This window comes from Oryctolagus cuniculus, chromosome 16, assembly GCF_051225735.1.
Source record: "Oryctolagus cuniculus isolate XC-2025 breed Fujian yellow rabbit chromosome 16, ASM5122573v1, whole genome shotgun sequence".
NCBI lineage: Eukaryota > Metazoa > Chordata > Mammalia > Lagomorpha > Leporidae > Oryctolagus > Oryctolagus cuniculus.
This window is the reverse complement of record NC_142882.1, coordinates 53364428-53383480: the sequence shown is the minus strand read 5'-3', so window position 1 is coordinate 53383480 and position 19053 is coordinate 53364428. Positions and strand designations below refer to the sequence as shown.

The following is a 19053-nucleotide window of genomic DNA, read 5'->3' as shown; positions in this document are numbered from 1 at the left end:
GGGATGCCAGCGTTGCAGGCAGTGGTTTAATCCACTGTACCACAGCATCAGCCCCCAAAAGAACATTTTCTTAACTGCCACAATAGCAGAAGCCAGAGTACTAGCATTTTCGTGCCTGTTCCCCAGACCCCAATCCCATACATAACGTGACTTAAGAGGGCCAAATAATGCCCACACACCCACACAGAGGGTCACATTACGTGAGGAGCCCAGAGCACAGGAACCCAGATGTTTTATGATGGACCAAAGCCTGAGTGATCTTTGCACCACTTAAGAGACATTATCTATATTTTTATTGTATTAGCTACTGGACGATAAACAGTGCTATCCTCTGTTCTAGAGGAACACATGATCACTGTCTTCCAGGATGTTCACCACGCAAACATCCTTGAAAAAAATCACCCACGACAAAGACTGTGCACAAGATGAGTGGGCACGTGGGAGTCCAGGGATGATTGTCTCCCAGCATGCCTTGGAATAGCATGAAAATCCAAGCCTGAGGCTGGGCCTCGCTGGGTCTGGAGCTGGAGGATGCAGCAGTTTTAAGTCTTCACTCTAGAGCGTGACCAATACTGGGACTCAGCCAGCACCCGCACACCGCTCTGCCCTGTTTCAGTTGGAAAATTCTTTTTTGGTTTCAGTGCAAAATATAATTGGTGCAGCTTGTTTTCTCATCCCAGGACTTAGGTCGTTTGTAGCCCATCAGTCTGTGTTTTGAATCTGTTTCCACTGGTGGTATAGACAACAGCAATTGGAGGAGTTCCTATGGTCTTAAAACCTACACGTGGATCACATGTTGGTATCTCCAGGGGATCCAAAAATTTTTCTTTCCCACTCATGTTCTGAGCAAAATGAAAAAGAAAAAGGGATATTAGGGACCACCTAAGTTAATGATGAAGAGGAAGATGGAAAGCTTACGGCAGGAGCCAAGTACGCCTGCTAACTGAAACCCAGACTTAGACAGACTTAAGCACTCACTTGCAGGCCATGCTGGGCAGAGTGACAATGTCTGCTTTTGGGAGCTACTAGTTTCCAAAAGGAAGAAGAGAAGATATGTTCCACACCTGCCCATTTTAATTCTTCCTAAATTTACAGAGGAAGGGGTAAGGGATGACAGGCCTCTCCCACATGGATGGCCACCTTGGGCAGTTGTGAGCAGTAACTGTTCATGTTAGAAGCATCTTCGGTGGGGCAGGCATTGTGGCACAGCAGGTTAAAGCCCTGGCCTGCAGTGCCGGCTTCCCATACAGGCGCTGGCTCAAGTCCCGGCTGCTCCACTTCAGATCCAGCTCCCTGAAAATGTGCCTGGGAAGGCAGCAGAGGATGGCCCAAGTCCTTGGGCCCCTGCACGCAAGTGGGAGACTTGGAAGAAGCTTCTGACTGTTGGCTTTGGATCAGCTCAGCTCTGGCCATCTTCCCAGCTGAGCTGGATCAGAAGTGGAGCAGCAGGGATTCAAACTGGCACCTATATGTGATGCTGGCGCTGCAGGCAGTGGCTTAACCTGCCACCATAATGATGGCCCCTAAAGATGCTGTTTTTTTTTTTTAAGATTATTTTATTTTATTTATTTGAAAGGAAGAGTTACAGAGAGAGATAGAGACAGAGAGAGAGAGGTCTTCCATCCACTGGTTCACTCCCCAATTGGCCACAATGGCCGGAGCTACCGATCCGAAGCCAGGAGCCAGGAACTTCTTCTGGGTCTCCCACATGGGTACAGGGGCCCAAGGACTTGGGCCATCTTCTACTGCTTTCCTAGACCATATTGAGAGCTGGATCAGAAGTGGAGCAGCCAGGACTAGAACCAGTGCCCATTTGGGATGCTGGCGTTTCAGACCAGGGCTTTAACCTGCTGCGCCACAGCGCCGGCCCCATAAAATAATTTTTTTTTTTAAATAGCACCTTCAGGGGCCGGTGCCATGGCTCACTTGGTTAGTCCTCCACCTGTGGTGCCAGTATCCCCTATGGGCGCCAGGTTCTGTCCCGGATGCTCCTCTTCCAGTCCAGCTCTCTGCTGTGGCCCGGGAAGGCAGTGGAAGATGGCCCAAGAGCTTGGGCCCCTGTACCCGCATTGAAGACCAGGAGGAAGCACCTGGCTCCTGGCTTCAGATCAGCGTAGCTCCGGCTGTAGCGGCCATTTGAGGGGTGAACCAATGGAAGGAAGACCTTTCTCTCTGTCTCTCTCTCTCACTGTCTAACTCTATCTGTCAAATAAAAAAAAAAAAAGCACCTTCATCCTCTAACTCCACCTACCCCTCGTGCATACTGGGAGTCACCTTCACACTGTCCATTTCCCATTAAGTCTCTGAGCTCCTGGACAACCCGGTCTATGTCCTATTTATCTTTGTAGCCCTAACACTTAATATTCTACTTGGCAGTGGGAAACTAATAAATGTTCCATGAGTTAATATGCGTCATCTTCCCAACTGCGATGTAAGCTCTGTGGTGGTAGAGACCGCCTCCTTTAATTGTCATTCCCCAGACTGCTGTTAGTTAATCTTGCTTGGTTGCATGAACCAGAGATCCTAGACTCCCTTGAAATGGGAGTTTATTGGAAAAAACTCTATCACATGGGAAGCTGGTGTCCCATAGGCTTCTAAGAATAACTCCATTCACAGTCTAGGGCAGCTTCAGGGACCAGAATAACGGTGTTGCCCCGTCAGCAGGAGCTGCTGAATCTTCAGTCCACTCTGTTGCCATTGACGTGACGCATCTGTCAGGCTTGGTTCTCTGTGTCTTCTCCACACCTGTGGTCAGTGAATCGACCCTTCCTTCCTTCAGCTGCCTGAGTCATCGGTAGTTCAGACTATCATGTGGAGCTTTTTGAACTGAGCCACTTCGAGGTGCCCAGGTGCCCATCTCTCTCCTAAGGAATGGCCTCCTCTTCCTTGAAAAACAGCCAAGGACCCACATCAGTTATTCAGGGGCTCCCAGGTGGCTTTCCCAGGGAAGCAGTTGGTGGGCCTGTAACACTTGTGATTGACATGTCAAACACGGGCCCCGGGTGCGGGTTTGGCCTAGTGGTTCAGACACCAGTAGGATGTCCATGTCCCATCCTGGGGTACCTGGGTTTGATGCACGGCTCTGCTCCTGACAGTGGAGACCCTAGGAGCCAGGAGTGAGGACTGCAGTAATCAGGTTTCTGTCACTCACAGGGGAGACCTGGACTGAGTTCCTGGCTCTGGCTGCAGCCTACTATCTGGCCACTATGGCCATTTCAGGGGTGGACCTGTAGATGGGATCTCTCCCTCTCCTCCCTTCTCACTCTCAGATAAATAAGTAAATATTTAAAAAACAGTGAATGAGTTTTTTTAAATAAAAACATTAACAAGGCCTTATACGCAGAGTTCAAAGTCAATGTTTACTTATGTTATCTGAAGGGATAGTCAGAAGAATTTCTTTCATATTAATTTTCTTTCTAAATCATTTCTGTTAAATACAGATGTTTATGTCTTTTTAAAAATATATTTTATTTATTTATTTGAGAGGGAGGACCACAGACACAGAGAGGGAAAGACAGAGAGAAAGGTCTTCCATCTGCTGGTTCACTCCTCAAATGACCACAACGGCCAGAGCTGGGCAGATCTGAAGCCAGGAGCCAGGAGCTTCCTGAGGGTCTCCCATCTTCCATCTTGGGCCATCTTCCACTGCTTTCCCAGGCCACAGCAGAGAGCTGGATGAGAAGAGGAGCAGTCGGGACCAGAACTGGAGCCCATATGGAATGCCAGTGCTTCTGGCTGAGGCCTAGCCCACTACTTAACCGGCCCCTTGTCTGGGTCTTAAGTTGAGGCAGGGCATAAATCTAATCTTTGATTAGCAGCTGTCATCACCATTTTAAAATTCTGCACAAGTTTGTGAATCTATCCTCCTCTTTACAGTCAGCCTTCCACCTTTCACTAAAAAGTCAATTTGTTCCTGGGGTCAAAATTTCCCCCAAAGCGTGCAGAGGGATGGCATGTGTTTTTAAGTGACCATTCACCAGAACAATACATCCTTTCCCCTCCCAGAGCCATTGGGGGAGGGGGGGCGCCATTACAAGCAAACAATTTCCCCTGACCCTGATTTGACCTTTCAGTATTCTATTTGCTTCTGGTTTTTTTTTTTTTTTTTTTTTTTTTTTTTTTTTTTTTAAGCACTTAAGGTGAATCTGAAATACACACCTGGTACCTGGTATGACTGTGAATACTCCACATACATCATCTTCTTGACCCCTCCTGATGACCCTATGAAGTAGACTGGGTTACTGTTCTACAGTACCTCTAGGGAAGACCAACTCACTTCTCCAGGTTTGCACAACTGGAGCGTAGGAGTGGCAGTGGCAGCCCAGAGGTCACATCCGTGGTCTCTCCACCCATGACGCTGAGGGATTTTCCCTGCTCAGTCAGGCACATGCAGTTATTTAGGGGATCTCAAAAAAGGCTTCCTCCCGGCTCCTGTCTCTTGCTCACCACCCCTGTGTCTCCAGGGCCTGCCTCATCCGATGCAAGTCATTATTCTCTCTTTGGCTCCACTCATCCACCAATATCCACAGCGTATTTTAACACCATATATATGAAAATATTTCTCAGAAGCCTAAAAATCTTGCAATTCAAGTATTTTTGATTTAATAACACGTGAAAGGACCACATACGCTCTGGGAGCTTTAGAAGGAATCATTGGGGGAAAGGAAGGTGTTGAAGGGAGTGGGATGGGAGAGAAAATAAAGGATCTAAAGAAATCTAAAAATTTTTTCTCAGTTTTTCCTAGAGCCGGATCTTTGTACACCTGTTTCTGAGAGTGAGGGCAGCTTTTTAAACCTCATAGCCAAATTCTGACACTTTCCATAACATAAGAGATGCATTTAAATATAGCCCTTGGGGTTGGTGTCACAGCATAGAGGGTTAAGCCACCACTTGCAAAACCTGCATCCCATATCGGAGTCCCAGTTCCAGTCCTGGCTAATGTACCTTGGAAAGCAGCAAAACATGGCCCAAGTGCTTGGGCACCTGCTACACCCATTGGAGACCAGGATGGAGTTCCTGGCTCCTGGCTTCTGGCTGGCCGAGCCCCAGATGTTGCAGCCATTTAGGGAGTGAGTCAGTTTGTGGAAGCTCTCTTTCCCGCTCTCTGTCACTTTCAAATAAATATATCTTTAAAAGAAAAAAAAAAAAAGCCCTTAGCAAATGCTGGACAGTCAGCAGTGCTTGGCCTATCAATGGACACAAGAGGGCGCTAGATTCCACTAAGCCCCTCACGGAGCTCTGCCGCTCATCCCTACAGCAATAGTCACGTACGTGTTAAGGACAGGATCCCTTCTGAGAAATGCCTGGTTAGTCCGTTTCCACGCAGTGCGAACATCATGGCGTGGAGTTACACAATCCTGGATCGTTCATTCTGTTCTAGGCCACACGTCTGTACAGCAGGTTACTGCCCGGAATGCTTCAGGCAACTGGAGCACAATGGTATGTGCATATCCAAACATATCTAGAGAAAGGAACCGTAAAAAAAAAAAAAAGAAAGAAAGAAAGAAAGAAAGCATTTATTTTTTATTATTTTTATTTATTTGAAAGGTAGAGTTACAGAGAGAGAAGGGGAGAGACAAGGAGAGAGGTCTTCCAACTGCTGGTTCACACCCCAAATGGCTGTAATAGCCAGGCCTGGGCCGGGCTAAAGCCAGAAGCCAACATCCAGGAGCTTCTTCCAGGTTGCTCATGTGGGTGCAGGGGCTCAAAGACTTGGGCCATCTTCCACTGTTTTCCCAGGCACATTTGCAAGGAGTTAGATCAGAAATGGAGCAGCCAGGACTCGAACTGGTGCCCACAGGGATGCTAGTGCTGCAGGCAGCAGCTTAACCCGTTACTCCACGATGTTGGCTGGAAGATTTTCTTTTTAATGGTCACCTGTGTAGGGCAGTTACTGTGAATGGAGTCTGTGAGACTGGAAGTTTCTCTGTGTGAGACAGGGAATGAGTGCCAAGGCCAGACCATGGGCCCTATCCACACTGCACACTGAGGCAGCTCTGAGTTTATAGAACATGTTGTTCTTCCTTCAATCATAAGTGTCGCTCCCCGTCTTCGTGGAGGAACGACACAGGACCCTGCGCTGTTCTTTCGTCTGCTCGGCCCTCCCCGGGTTTGCTGCTGGTTCTTCCCGGGTTGGCTACCGTCCCTTCCACCTCCGTGGAGGGGCAGGTCCCCCTGCCACTTTCCCCACTTCCGCGGGGGAGCGGCACACCGCCGGCCGGCTCTCTGGGGGCTGCACAGGTGTTCCTTCAGATAGATGTTCCTGGTGCATGTTGTCTCTCTCCTCCTTCATAGTCCTCTTCCACCAGTCCCAACTTTGCTACCCACACGCCGAGTACGCTGCTCTCCTCCAATCAGGAGCAGGTCCTACAGTTTATTGGTTGAACTGGAGGCAGCTGTGTAGAAGCTGTTTCCTCCTCTCCCAGCGCCATATTGTGGGAGAGCAGATGCATAGAATAAGTCTTAATTCCAGTAACTTAGTCTAGTCCAAGTTGCTCCCAGTTGCTCCCCACACATAAGTTAAACTTTGCTTACTGTGACTTTTTAAATGTGTAAACATTTCAAGTTTTAAAACTTTCTGATCCTTTTGTAAGAGCCCTCAGCTTAAAATGCAAATATTGTAGAACTGGACAAAAATATGTTCTTATTTATATCCTTATTCTATAAACTCTTTTTTTTTTTAAGCTTTATCCTATTCATTTTGAAAGGCGGAGTTATGGGGAGAGAGAGAAAGAGAGAGAGAGGGAGATTCAGAGAGAGAGAGGTCTTTCATCTATTGGTTCACTCCCCAAACAGCCACAAAACCGGGTCTGGGCCAGGCTGAAGCCAGGAGCCAGGAGCCAGGAGCTTCTTCACGGGTGCAGGGGTCCAAGGACTTGGGCCATCCTCCACTGCTTTCCCAGGCTCACCAGAAGAAAGCTGGATGGGAAGTGGAGCAGCCAGGACTCCAACCAGCACCCATATGAGATGCCAGCACTGCAGGCCGCAGCTCAGCCTGCTACACCACAACGCTGGCCTCAACTCTTGTTTATTTAGTGCAGTGGAGGATGGCCCAAGTGCTTGGGCCCTGCACCCCATGGGAGACCAGGAGAAGCACCTGGCTCCTGGCTTCGGATCAGCACGGTGCATCGGCCGCAGCGCGCCAGCCACGGTGGCCATTGGAGGGTGAACCAACGGCAAAGGAAGACCTTTCTCTCTGTCTCTGTCTCTGTCTCTGTCTCTGTCTCTGTCTCTCTCTCTCTCTCTCACTGTCCACTCTGCCTGTCAAAAACAAAAACAAAAACAAACAAACAAAAAACCGAAGACACAAACACACACGTTAGGCCAGGCATGCACCGTGTCAGGATCACCAGTATCGCTGTCTACACCTCTGCGAGCTGTTCAGGGCAGTGACGGGTGGAGCTGACCTCTTAGAGCAAGTCCTTCTGAAGGACCTGCCTGGGCTGTTTGTGCAGTTGAACTCTTCTCCAGCTACTCAGAGGGAGTGTGCTACAAAATAACAATAAAAAGCAGAGTACATGGGGTGATGCTGTCTTCTGTAGTGGAGCCTGGTGGAGCCCAGGGGAGACCCTGGCTACTCAGGTTCCCACCCTCTCGCCGCAGGCTGAGCTGCACGGCGCGATTCGAGTGTGCACTACATCCTGAGTCCAGCAGGTGGCGAGAGCAGCACCTGCTCCCGCCACTCGGGTCCTCAGGCTCCCAGACTCACAGACACCCTGGTTTATCAAAGATGCTTAGAAATGCAGGCAGTTGGTAGCTGTCTTCCCTTCCGCAAAATTTATCAGGGTATGCCACCTTTGCCTTCGCTCACCACCGATACTCCCAAAGCTCCTGGTTTCAGTAACTCTCCTGTCAGCCTGGAAACCCGCGGGTCCTGCCTCTGCAGATTCAATGAACGGCAGACAGACAATACTGGAAAAATGAAACTACATCTGTGCTGAGCACGTGCAGCCTTTTTCCATGTCATTATTCCCTGGACAATGCAGTCCAACGGCCACGCACATAGCACTTACGTTGTCTGCACTTCTGTGAGTAATCTGGAGATGATAAAGCATGTGGGAGGGGCTGGCGCCGCGGCTCACTAGGCTAATCCTCTGCCTGCGGCGCTGGCACACCAGGTTCTAGTCCCGGTCGGGGTGCCGGATTCTGTCCCGGTTGCCCCTCTTCCAGGCCAGCTCTCTGCTGTGGCCAGGGAGTGCAGTGGAGGATGGCCCAAGTGCTTGGGCCCTGCACCCCATGGGAGACCAGGAGAAGTACCTGGCCGGCAGCGCGCCGGCCGCGGCGGCCATTGGAGGGTGAACTAACGGGAAAAGGAAGACCTTTCTCTCTCTCTCTCACTGTCCACTCTGCCTGTCAAAAAATAAATATATATATATTAAAAAAAAAAACAAATAAAGCATGTGGGAGGATTCCCCGGGTTAGATGCAAACACTCTGGCTTTTCTGCAGGGGCCTGAAGCATCCGTGGGTTTTGGTACCCATGGGGGTGGTCCTGGACCCAATGCCCCGCATATATTCTAGAGTGACTGCAATGATGAATGGGGTTTGCATGAAGACAGAAAAGACTTCCAGGGACGAAGCACATTTTCTCAGACTCTTTGTCCTTTTCTCATTTTCATTCTCTCATAAGTGCTTTTGCCCGGCCTCTCAGGAGCTAGAAATTTACAACCCGGTAGAAAAAGTAACACCCACTGCCAGATTAACAAGGCACAACAGCCCGCGGAGCAAATCACAGCTTCCAGCAGTACCCAGAATACCCGATGGAGCCAGTACCCCTCTGGCTGGTGCCGGCTGCAGATCTCAAGTCCGGGAACAGAGCTAGGAAAGGGAAGGAAGCTTGCCAATGCATCCTTAAAGTTTTGCATCAAAAATGATTCCCATTTTTTTCAAAAGCAGCATATTACCCTTCCCCTCCTAGTTCTAAGATTTTCTGTTGTTGTGTTTCCTTCTTCTTTTAGATCTATAATGCGCTACGTATGTGTGCGGAGAAGCCTGGGAACTGGGTGGCCTTCTTGTGGTGGGCTTCAGGGATGTGAAGCCTCAAGCCCACAGGCAGCAGCTGCACCTGTTGCTTGAGCTGGAGCCTCCTCTGAGTAAGGACTGCCCCAGGGCATGTGAGAGTTACCCACTTTTCAGGTCCCATTTCTGATCACACCGGAATGTCTCAGACAAGCACAGGCCCTGATGCCAGTCACATGGCTTCTAGACTCAAGAACACTCACATTTTTTAAAAAAAGATACTCATTTAGGGGCCAGCACTGTGGTGTATAGGGTAAAGCCGCCGTCTGCAGTGTCGGCATCCCATATGGACTCCGGTTCTAGTCCTGGCTGCTCTACTTCCAGTCCAGCTCTCTACTATGGCCTGGAAAAGCAGTGGAAGATGGCCCAAGTCTTTGGGCCCCTGCACCTGCTTGGGATACCCTGAAGAAGCTCCTGGCTCCTGGCTTCAGATCAGCTCATCTCCAGCCATTGTGGCACTCTGGGGAGTGAACCTGCAGTTGGAAGACCTTTCTCTCTCTCTCTCTCTCTCTCTCTCTCTCTCTCTCTCTGCCTCTGCTTTTCTGTAGCTCTCCCTTTAAAATAAATGAATATTTTTTAAATCAGAGTTACAGAGAGGTGGGGAGAGACGGAGATGCCAGCATTGCAGGAGGCAGCTTTACCCACTAGCCACAATGTCGGCCTCCTCAAAGACACTCTTAAAAATGGGCCACGATGGTGCCAGGGATACAGGCACTCATGAAAATGGATCTTGATACTTAACAGCCCAGTTCTGCGTATTGCAAGAGGTTGAGGGCAAGGAGGACGCATAACTAAGCGCATTGATATGCATCGGGTGTGACCCCATGGGAGTCAAGTTTCAGTCTTCAACGGCTACACCGCACACGTGTGTAGTTGCCGTTAGAAGTGACCAGAGGCCTGTGACCGTGAGAAAATAAAGTCCCCTCTGCCTGTGGCTGTTGGTGACAGGGATGGGTGACAACTGTCAGAGCCTGGTGTGCAGAAGAGGGAAGGGCTGGCTGCTGTGCCCACAGCTCTCAGCAGGGTTGGAATCGCTGCTCCTCCTGTTGCTGCCATTTAGTTAGTGAGTTAGTTACTGCCATTTAGTTAGTGAGTTAGTTACATGCCTGGCTCTGCAGTTAGATTATGTGTTACATTAAGGTTTCACAAGGAAAGCCCTTCTTTCTCTGAGACTGGAACAATCCTGCTCCTTCTCGTTCACCAGGACGATGCATTATTCGCACTTGTTCAAGGCTGATCCAGTGAGTGGAGCTTGTTAGCTGTCCTCCAGGAAATGCACACAAATGTCTCATTCACCTTGATGCGGTTATCAGGTTCATCAAAATGACACAAAGTTCTGTGACCTTGACCAGTCTTTGCCAAGTATTTATGAAGAACTTCTTGCTTTAAATATGAACCCATCTAACCTTGATAACGACCCACATTACAGAATGCAGTAAAATCACTCACTTACGGTCACACGGCCCAGGCTCTGAGTGCAGCGTCTGCACTGCCATATCCCATATCAGCCGTATCCCAGCCATCTTCCAGGTCAGGAGGAGCCTGGACCATAGCAGGCACTCAGACAGTGATCCAGCCTGGCTGCCTGGCCCCGGGCTAAGCCACTCTGGAGCACCTGGGTTTGATGCCTGGCTCTGGCTGCTATTTCAGACCCTGAGGGAAGCAGTGATGGCTCAAGTCATTGGGTCCCTGCCACCCATATGGGAGACCCAGATCGAGTTCCTGGCTCCCAGCTCCCAGCTCCAGCTGTTGCAGGAATTTGTGTAGAGAACCAGTGGATAGGCTCGCTCACTTGCTCTCCAATAAACAAGTTTTTCTTTTTCTTTTCTTTTGAAAGATTTATTTATTTGAGAGGCAGGATTACAGAGAAAAAGAGAAGGAGAGACAGAGAGAGAGGTCTTCCACATGCTGGTTCACTCCCTAAATGGCTGCAACAGGCGGAGCTGTGCCAATCCAAAGCCAGGAGCCAGGAGCTTCTTCTGGGTCTCCCATGTGGTTGCAGGGACCCAAGCACTTGGGCCAACTTCCACTGCTTTCCCAGGCCATAGCAGAGAGCTGGATCGGAAGTGGAGCAGCTGAGTCTCGAACCGGTGCCCATATGGGATGCTGGCGCCACAGGTGGAGGCTTAACCTACTACACTACAGTGCCTGCCCCCTCTAATAAACAGGTTTTTAAAAAGATTTACTTCCTCCGCCTTGAGGCGCCGGCACACCAGGTTCTAGTCCCGGTCGGGGCCCCAGATTCTGTCCCGGTTGCCCCTCTTCCAGGCCAGCTCTCTGCTGTGGCCCGGGAGTGCAGTGGAGGATGGCCCAAGTGCTTGGGCCCTGCACCCCATGGGAGACCAGGAGAAGTGCCTGGCTCCTGCCATTGGATCAGCGCGATGCTCAGGCTGCAGCGCGCTGGCCGCGGTGGCCATTGGAGGGTGAACCAACGGCAAAAGGAAGACCTTTCTCTCTGTCTCTCTCTCTCACTGTCCATTCTGCCTGTAAAAAAAAAAAAAAGATTTACTTATTTGAAAGGCAGAGAGAGAGAGAGATCTTCTATTTGAAGTAACACCTTGACATTTGGAGCACTTGAGACTCCATCTTGAGAAAGCACCCCACCACCCTCCACCCCTGTGAGACTCTGGTCTGAAACTATGATCTAAAACTCTCGGACAATAGCAGTCCCCTACATCACACTTGGCAAAGCATAGCGTGATCACTCATGGTTAAAAACAGGCTGCAGCCGGGTTAATGATAAAATTGTAATATGTCTATGTCCCATATATGATATAGGCCAATACTTGGATTAATGTCTAAATTACAACTGGTATTGTTAAGATTATAATTGATATTAGTTTCCCATAGGTTTTAGGTCAGCTTGACCCCAGTAACCATGTATTCCTCCCTGATCCTAACAACCACGTATTTGCCTCCTGATTTTGTGGTTTTTGCCTTTATAAACCCTGTTGCTTTGAGCTTTGGGGTCGAGAGTTCTTTAGTGCATGAGCCCACTCTCCACCATGGGCAATAAAGGACCATCAGATTTTACCAGTGTGCGGTGTTCCTCTGTTTGCACTCGCTCAGGTACAATATATTCAAAAATTCACTCCCCAAATGGCTGCAACAGGTGGGTCAGGGCCAGGCTGAAACCAGGAGCCGGGAACTCCAGGTCTCCCACATGGGTACAAGGCCCAAGCACTTGGGCCATTTTCCACTGCTTTCTCAGGTACATTACCAGGGAGCCGGATCAGAATTGGAGCAGCCAGGACTCAAATTGCACTTATACGGGATGCTGGTGTTCCAGGCAGTAGCTTAACCTGCTGTGCCATGACACCAGCCCCAGTAAACCAATATTTATTTATTTTTAAAGAATTATTTATTTTATTTGAAAGAGTTACATAGAGAGAGAAGGAGAGGCAGAGAGAAAGAGAGAGAGAGAAAGGTCTTCCTGGTTCACTCCCCAATTGGCTGCAATGGCCAGAGCTGTGCGGATCCAAAGTCAGGAGCCAGGAGCTTCTTCAAGGTCTCCCACATGGGTGCAGGGGCCCAAGGACTTGGGCCATCTTCTACTACTTTCCCAGGCCATAGCAGAGAGCTGGATCAGAAGTGGAGCAGCTGGGACTCAAACCGGCACCCATATGGGATGCTAGCACTGCAGGCAGTGGCTTTACCTGCTACACCACAGTGCCGGCCCAATAAACCAATAATTAAAAATCAAAAAGAAATAAAGCACTCTGTACACAGATAGTTCAATCCTTTCAACAACCCTACAAGTGTGTATATATATATATAATTACAATATATAGCATATAATGTATATACTATATATAATATATATAACTATTATATATTATATATTAATATATAAATTTTATGTATTATATATTGCTGTTATTAGAGTGAGCATCTAATTTGTCATGCAAACCAGGATACTATTAAGAATCTTAGTAGTGGGCTGGCATTGTGGCTGAGTGGGTTAAGCTGCCGCCTACAGTGCTGGCATCCCATATGAGCACTGGTTGAGTCCTGACTGCTCTGCTTCTGATCCAGCCCTCTGCTATTGCACCTGGGAAAGCAGCAGAAGATGGCCCATGTGGGAGACCCAGATGGTGTTCCAGGCTCCTAGCTTCAGCCTGGTCCAGTCCCAGCCCTTGTAGCCATTTAGGGAGTGAACCAGCAGACGGAAAATCCATCTCTCTCTCTAACTCTTCCTTTTGAATAAATAATTTTCTTTTAAAGAATCGTAGTAGAAAAATCAGCACAAGCCAGGACTGTCACAGGCTCAGCAGGACAATGCGGTGACCGGTTTTATTATCGCTGTTATTGTAACAGAGGTGAGGCAAGTGAAGCACAGGCAGTCTGATGAATGAATACGTCCAAGGCCTCCTATTAGCAAGTGAGGACAGTGGCACCGGAAGCTGGAGAGACCGCAAAGCATTCACTGGGACTCTCAGGCAAGAGAGTGGAACGTGGTGAGGTGCACACAACCGGTGGAGCCTGCATCCCACGCCGCTCCTATCAAACATACTTCCATGTCGCAAGCATTTGTTCCGAAGGCATCATCCACGGACCTCGTCTGTCCTCCAGGCCACCTGGAAGAAGGGGGCTTTCTGCAGAAATCAGGTGTCAGCACTCAGCTAAAGCCCTCGCAGAAACATCCAGGCAATATGTATTCAATAAGAACACACAAACATCTGGGATTTCCAATTAGCTCTCTGACATTGACTTAAGATCCGAGACCATGACTTTGTAGGATTCTGATTCTTTTAAATGTGGTCAGCTTGTTTTATGGCCCAGAACAAGGCTTATCTTTGGTGAATGTTTGTTGTGTACTTGAAAAAAAGGTAGACTCTGCCAAGGCTGAGTGGGGAGCTCTGTGCTCGGCAGTTGGGTTCACTTGACAGCGTTGTCGAGGTCTTCTCCTAGTCTGCTTATTCTAAGACTTGTAGAAGTTGCTTACAATTGTGAGTTTGTCTCCTCTCTTTGCAGTTCCATTGGTTTCTGCTTCATGCAATTCAGAACCCTGAGATTAGGTGCATACACAATTATGATTGTCACGTTGTCTTGGTGAGTTAAACCTTTTGTGATCATGTAAAATCATTTTATCCCCAGTATTATCTTTGTTCCTAAATCTGCCTAATATAAATTCTCCAGGGTTCTTTTGATTAGCATTTGCCTAGTGTATCCTTACCCATCCTTTATTAAAAAAAAAAGATTTATTTATTTTACTTGAAAGTCAGAGTTACAGCGAGGCAGAGGGAGAGATAGAGAGAGAGAGGTCTTCCATCCACTGTTTCACTTCCCAAATGGCCACAATGGTTGGAGCTGGGTCGATCCAAAGCCAGGAGCCAGGAGCTTCTTCCAGGTCTCCCATGCAGGTGCAGGGGCCCAAGCACTTGGACCATCTTCCACTGCTTTCCTAGGCCATAGTAGAGAGCTGGATCAGAAGTGGAGCAGCCAGGACTTGAACCATCCCATATGGGATGCCAGCACTGCAGGCACTGGCTTTACCTGCTACGCAACAGTGCCCGTCCCTCTGATTGTTTTTAAAGGCATCCTTCAGTCCTGGCTTCTACTTCAAAGAAAGGAAACTAGAAATCACAAATGATGGTGGTGGAGGTGATTTATGTAAGACAGATGCTGGTGCACAAATCACTGGATGGCAATCCCAGGAAAATGTTGGTTCCACATCAAACTATTGGCAAAGTAAATATGCAGTTTTTCTTTTTTTTTTTTCTAAAGATGTATTTATTTATTTGAAAGAGTTACACAGAGAGGAGAGGCAGAAAGAGTGAGAGAAAGAGAGAGAGAGAGAGATAAAGTCCTCCGTCTGCTGGTTCACTCCCCAATTGGCCACAATGGCTGGAACTGCACTGATCCAAAGCCAGGAGCCAGGAGCCTCCTCCGAGTCTCCCACGTGGGTGCAGGGGCCCAAGGACTTGGGCCATCTTCTACTGCTTTCCCAGGCCATAGCAGAGAGCTGGAAAGGAAGTGGAGCAGCCGGGACTAGAACCAGCACCCTTTTGGGATACCGGCACCACGGGCAGTGGCTTCACTTGCTACACCACAGCTCCAGCCTCAATATATGCATTTTTATTACACATTTCAATAAAATGTTGAAGCTATGGTATGTGTATTTTAATGATTCTCCTTTTTTACTGGAATTTTTGATCAGCTGATGAATCCTAGGTCCTTTTTTCACATTAATATAGTCTTAAGATCTTAATATAATTATTTAATTACACGATACATAAAAAATGGTTGTGTCAAATATAGAAATATATTGGTATAGTAAATATAATCAATTAATAGAAACTATTATGTAACACACTTATAACATAGAAATCAGATGAGGCTGTTTCTTAGTATGATTAGATTTCCTCAGAAGGAGTATTTCCAGGATCTGTGTGTGCCTTCCCAGAACAGACCATGGGATCGTTGCACCAACAAGTGTACGTGGTATTGGCAATTTTCCCATGCATAATTTCTTGTAAAATACCATGCTCTGGGGCCAATGCTGTGGTGTAGCAGTTAAGTTAAGCCTCTTCTTATCGGTGCTGGTTCATGTCCTGGCTGCTTGTCTTCCAACCCAGCTCTCTTCTTTGGCCTGGGAAAGCAGTGGAAGATGGCCCACGTCCTTGGGCCCCTGAACCCATATGGGAGACCTGAAGAAGCTCCTGGCTTCAGATGTGCCCAGTTCTGGCTGTTGCAGCCATTTGAGGAGTGAACCAGCGGATAGAAGACCTTTCTCTCTCTCTTTCCCTCTTTCTGTCTGTAACTCTACTTCTCAAATAAATAAAATACATTTGTAAAAAAGCATGCAGCTAGCCGGCGCCTCGGCTCACTAGGCTAATCCTCCGCCTTGCAGCACTGGCACACCGGGTTCTAGTCCCGGTCGGTGCGCCGGATTCTGTCCCGGTTGCCCCTCTTCCAGGCCAGCTCTCTGCTGTGGCCAGGGAGTACAGTGGAGGATGGCCCAAGTCCTTGGGCCCTGCACCCCATGGGAGACCAGGAGAAGCACCTGACTCCTGCCATCGGATCAGTGCGGTGCGCCGGCCAAGCGCGCCAGCCGCGGCGGCCATTGGAGGGTGAACCAACGGGAAAGGAAGACCTTTCTCTCTGTCTCTCTCTCTCACTGTCCACTCTGCCTGTCAAAAAATAAAATAAAAAAATAAAAAGCATGCAGCTTATTTTTTTAATATTTCTATGGGAGAAAGAAATCTGGCCCATCCTTGTCTCCAAGAGTTATGACTGGGTCTCCTACCTGTGTCACGTGTTCTGCCCAGAGGAAAGCAGTAACATGGCCAGAATCCTCTCCCTTGGGTGGAGCACACTGGCAGCGTGGCATGGCGACAGACCCACCTGCTTGTCACTCACCAGACAGGCCCCAGCCCTGGTGCCCTGGGCTGCGTGGGTGATTGAGATTCGCACCTGCAGGCAGAGGCGGGAGTGGCAGAGACGACAGCGGCAGAGACGACAGCAGAGTCAGACCTTATCCCTCATGTTGTGTCGGCAAGAACACAATAATAGCATCCTTCCGGCCAGTCTGCCCCGGGAGTCCAGAAACTTCCGTCTCATCTCATAAATAACAGCAGTGATGACATCGGCAGTGAAAGGTCGGCCCCGGAGAGCAGGATCTTTTCCAATTTTGACAGATCTTAGAACAGAGGCGCAGGGGATGTGGCAGGTCCTGTTTCCCACTTCATTAATTTTATTTGCCACAGCTGTGCTTGCCCCTAAGGAACGCCTGTCATCAAAAATAAAAACAGAAACCTCGTAGCAGTCGGCTCTTGACAAGTCAGGTTTTCTGTTGCTAGCAGATTTGAACTGAGGCAAATTTTGGTGGACAACTTCACTTTGGGAGAACTCGTCCCCTTCTTAAGTATTCAAGGGTTCCTCTTCCAGGGAAGATACGTGGCGCTCTATATTACAGTCTCTCGGAATGTTTTGTTCTCACAAACCATCATGTCTTGTATGAAACGTTATGAGAAACTAGCAGAGGGAGTTCAAGTCTGCCTGGAAAATGGTGCCTCCTGCTGGCATTGTGGTGTGGTGAGTTAAGCCATCACCTGGACTCTGACACCCCATAGGAGCACCGGTTTGAGTCCTGGCTGCTCCATTTCCCATCCAGCTCCCTGCTGATGCACCTGGGAAGGCACTGGAAGATGGCCTGACCTCCCATTGGGAGACCCAGATGGAGCTCCAGGCTCCTGACTTCAGCCTGGCCCAGCCCTCACTGTTGCTGCCATTTGGGGAGTGAACTAACAAATGGAAGATCTCTCTCTCTCTCTCTCTCTCTCTCTCTCTCTCTGTGTGTGTGTGTGTGTCTGCCTTTCATATAAATAAAATAAGCACATCCTTCTTAAATGTCTCCTCCCCTCCCCTCCCCCCGCCCTGGCTCTCTGATCACTCCGAGGTTTTCTCTACTGATCCCTCTTCCTCATCCCCATCTCTGGCTTTAGGAAATCCCTAAAATCCACCCCCCCTTCCTCTATCACGCCCAAACTAACCCTTCTGCTCCCCTACCCCTCCCGTCTGACTCACTCCCAGTGACCTCGCACTCACCTGACTGAGGAATTCCTCTCCTCCAGGCCCAAGCCCCAAGCCCTCTGCTGCTTCACCCTCAAACACACGAGGCTTCAGCTTGAAGCTTGGGCAGCAGGAGGGGAGAACACAGCCTGCCAGACATCCGGACACTCTGAGGACTGCACCCTGGTCCACCACACCGAGTTGCTGGGAGCCGACTTCCTGAGGCACCTGCTGTGAGCAGTTACAGGTGCACACACAGCTCCCTGTCCTCTGCCCTCCCAGGTGTGCAGGGCCCAGGGTGGGCCCCCAGCCTTGTTCTTAACACCAGTGGCTCAATTACAAACTGAAATAAGAGGAGAGGAAGCATTCTTCTCATTCCTTTGGATGGTAAAAGAAAGCGACTTATCTGAGCTCTTAGGAAACCAGGTTTGTCTGCCTTGAGCTACACACAGGACCAAAAGCTCTGCCCCATTTCCGATGAGAGTCCTGGCCTTCCTCCTCTTGTTTCTGACTTTCTAAAGCATAGGCCATCAAAAGCAGCGTGCACCCCAGGGCTCCTGGGTTATGTTGATCACTCTGCCATTCTTCTTTGCTGAATTCATAGTCACAGGCCGGATGGGAATTACAAGGAATTTCCTTACTGAAATTTCCCTTTCCAAAATATATTTCAATCAAGGATTGTGGTTTCCAACAGAGACAATAGGAAGGAGGCACCCCATGCCCTCTAACCAAAGGGAGCGTGTTCTTTTTTTTTTTATTTTTTTTTTTTTTTTTTTTTTTTTTTGACAGGCAGAGTGGACAGTGAGAGAGAGAGACAGAGAGAAAGGTCTTCCTTTGCCGTTGGCGGCTGGAGCACCGTGCTGATCCGATGGCAGGAGCCAGGTGCTTCTCCTGGTCTCCCATGGGGTGCAGGGCCCAAGCACTTGGGCCATCCTCCACTGCACTCCTGGGCCACAGCAGAGAGCTGGCCTGGAAGAGGGGGAACTGGGACAGAATCCGGCGCCCCGACCGGGACTAGAATCCGGTGTGCCAGCGCCACAAGGCGGAGGATTAGCCTAGTGAGCCACGGCGCTGGCTGGGAGCGTGTTTTTAATGAGCCGTGTTTCAGACTCTGGAAACCATTGGCTGATGGACGACCCAGTCGCAAACCCAGGCCCAGGCAGGCCCAACTCTGAGTTTGGGACATGGCTAAAACCCAGGATTTCCCTAGATCAGTTGTATTTTCTCAAGGATACCTCATACCATACTTTTTAAAACAGTCTATGCCTTAAGAAAATTTAAATGGCATATTTTATGTGATGTTCATTTTAGTGCAATTTTTAAAAAAGTATATGAGACAGGAAGTTTTACTTCTGATCTTCCTATTCCCATATTCATAGAATATTATGGAATGTCAGCCTAGGAAAGAGCCTGAGGGACTGCCTAGACATTTTTGACTATTCAGCACTTGCTATTATTTGTTTTTACCCCAACCTATAAAGTGTAAGGCACCTGGAAAGTTATATAGAACATAGTGAGGTGT

The 19053-nt window shown here is 48.8% G+C and overlaps 2 protein-coding genes across 2 annotated transcripts in view; both read left to right on the top strand.

The window, feature by feature from the left end:
* Positions 1-7505: 7505 nt before the first annotated feature.
* OSBPL3 (oxysterol binding protein like 3) overlaps positions 7506-19053 on the top strand; it is a 282066-nt gene continuing 270518 nt past the window's right edge. The window contains exon 1 of the mRNA XM_089315399.1: positions 7506-7522. The gene's annotated coding sequence lies outside the window, so the exon portion shown is untranslated. The remainder of the gene's footprint in view (positions 7523-19053) is intronic.
* Positions 7510-19053, top strand: part of GSDME (gasdermin E) — a 376936-nt gene continuing 365392 nt past the window's right edge. The window contains exon 1 of the mRNA XM_089315423.1: positions 7510-7523. Coding sequence (XP_089171549.1) covers positions 7518-7523 — 6 coding nt within the window. The 5' untranslated portion in view covers positions 7510-7517. The remainder of the gene's footprint in view (positions 7524-19053) is intronic.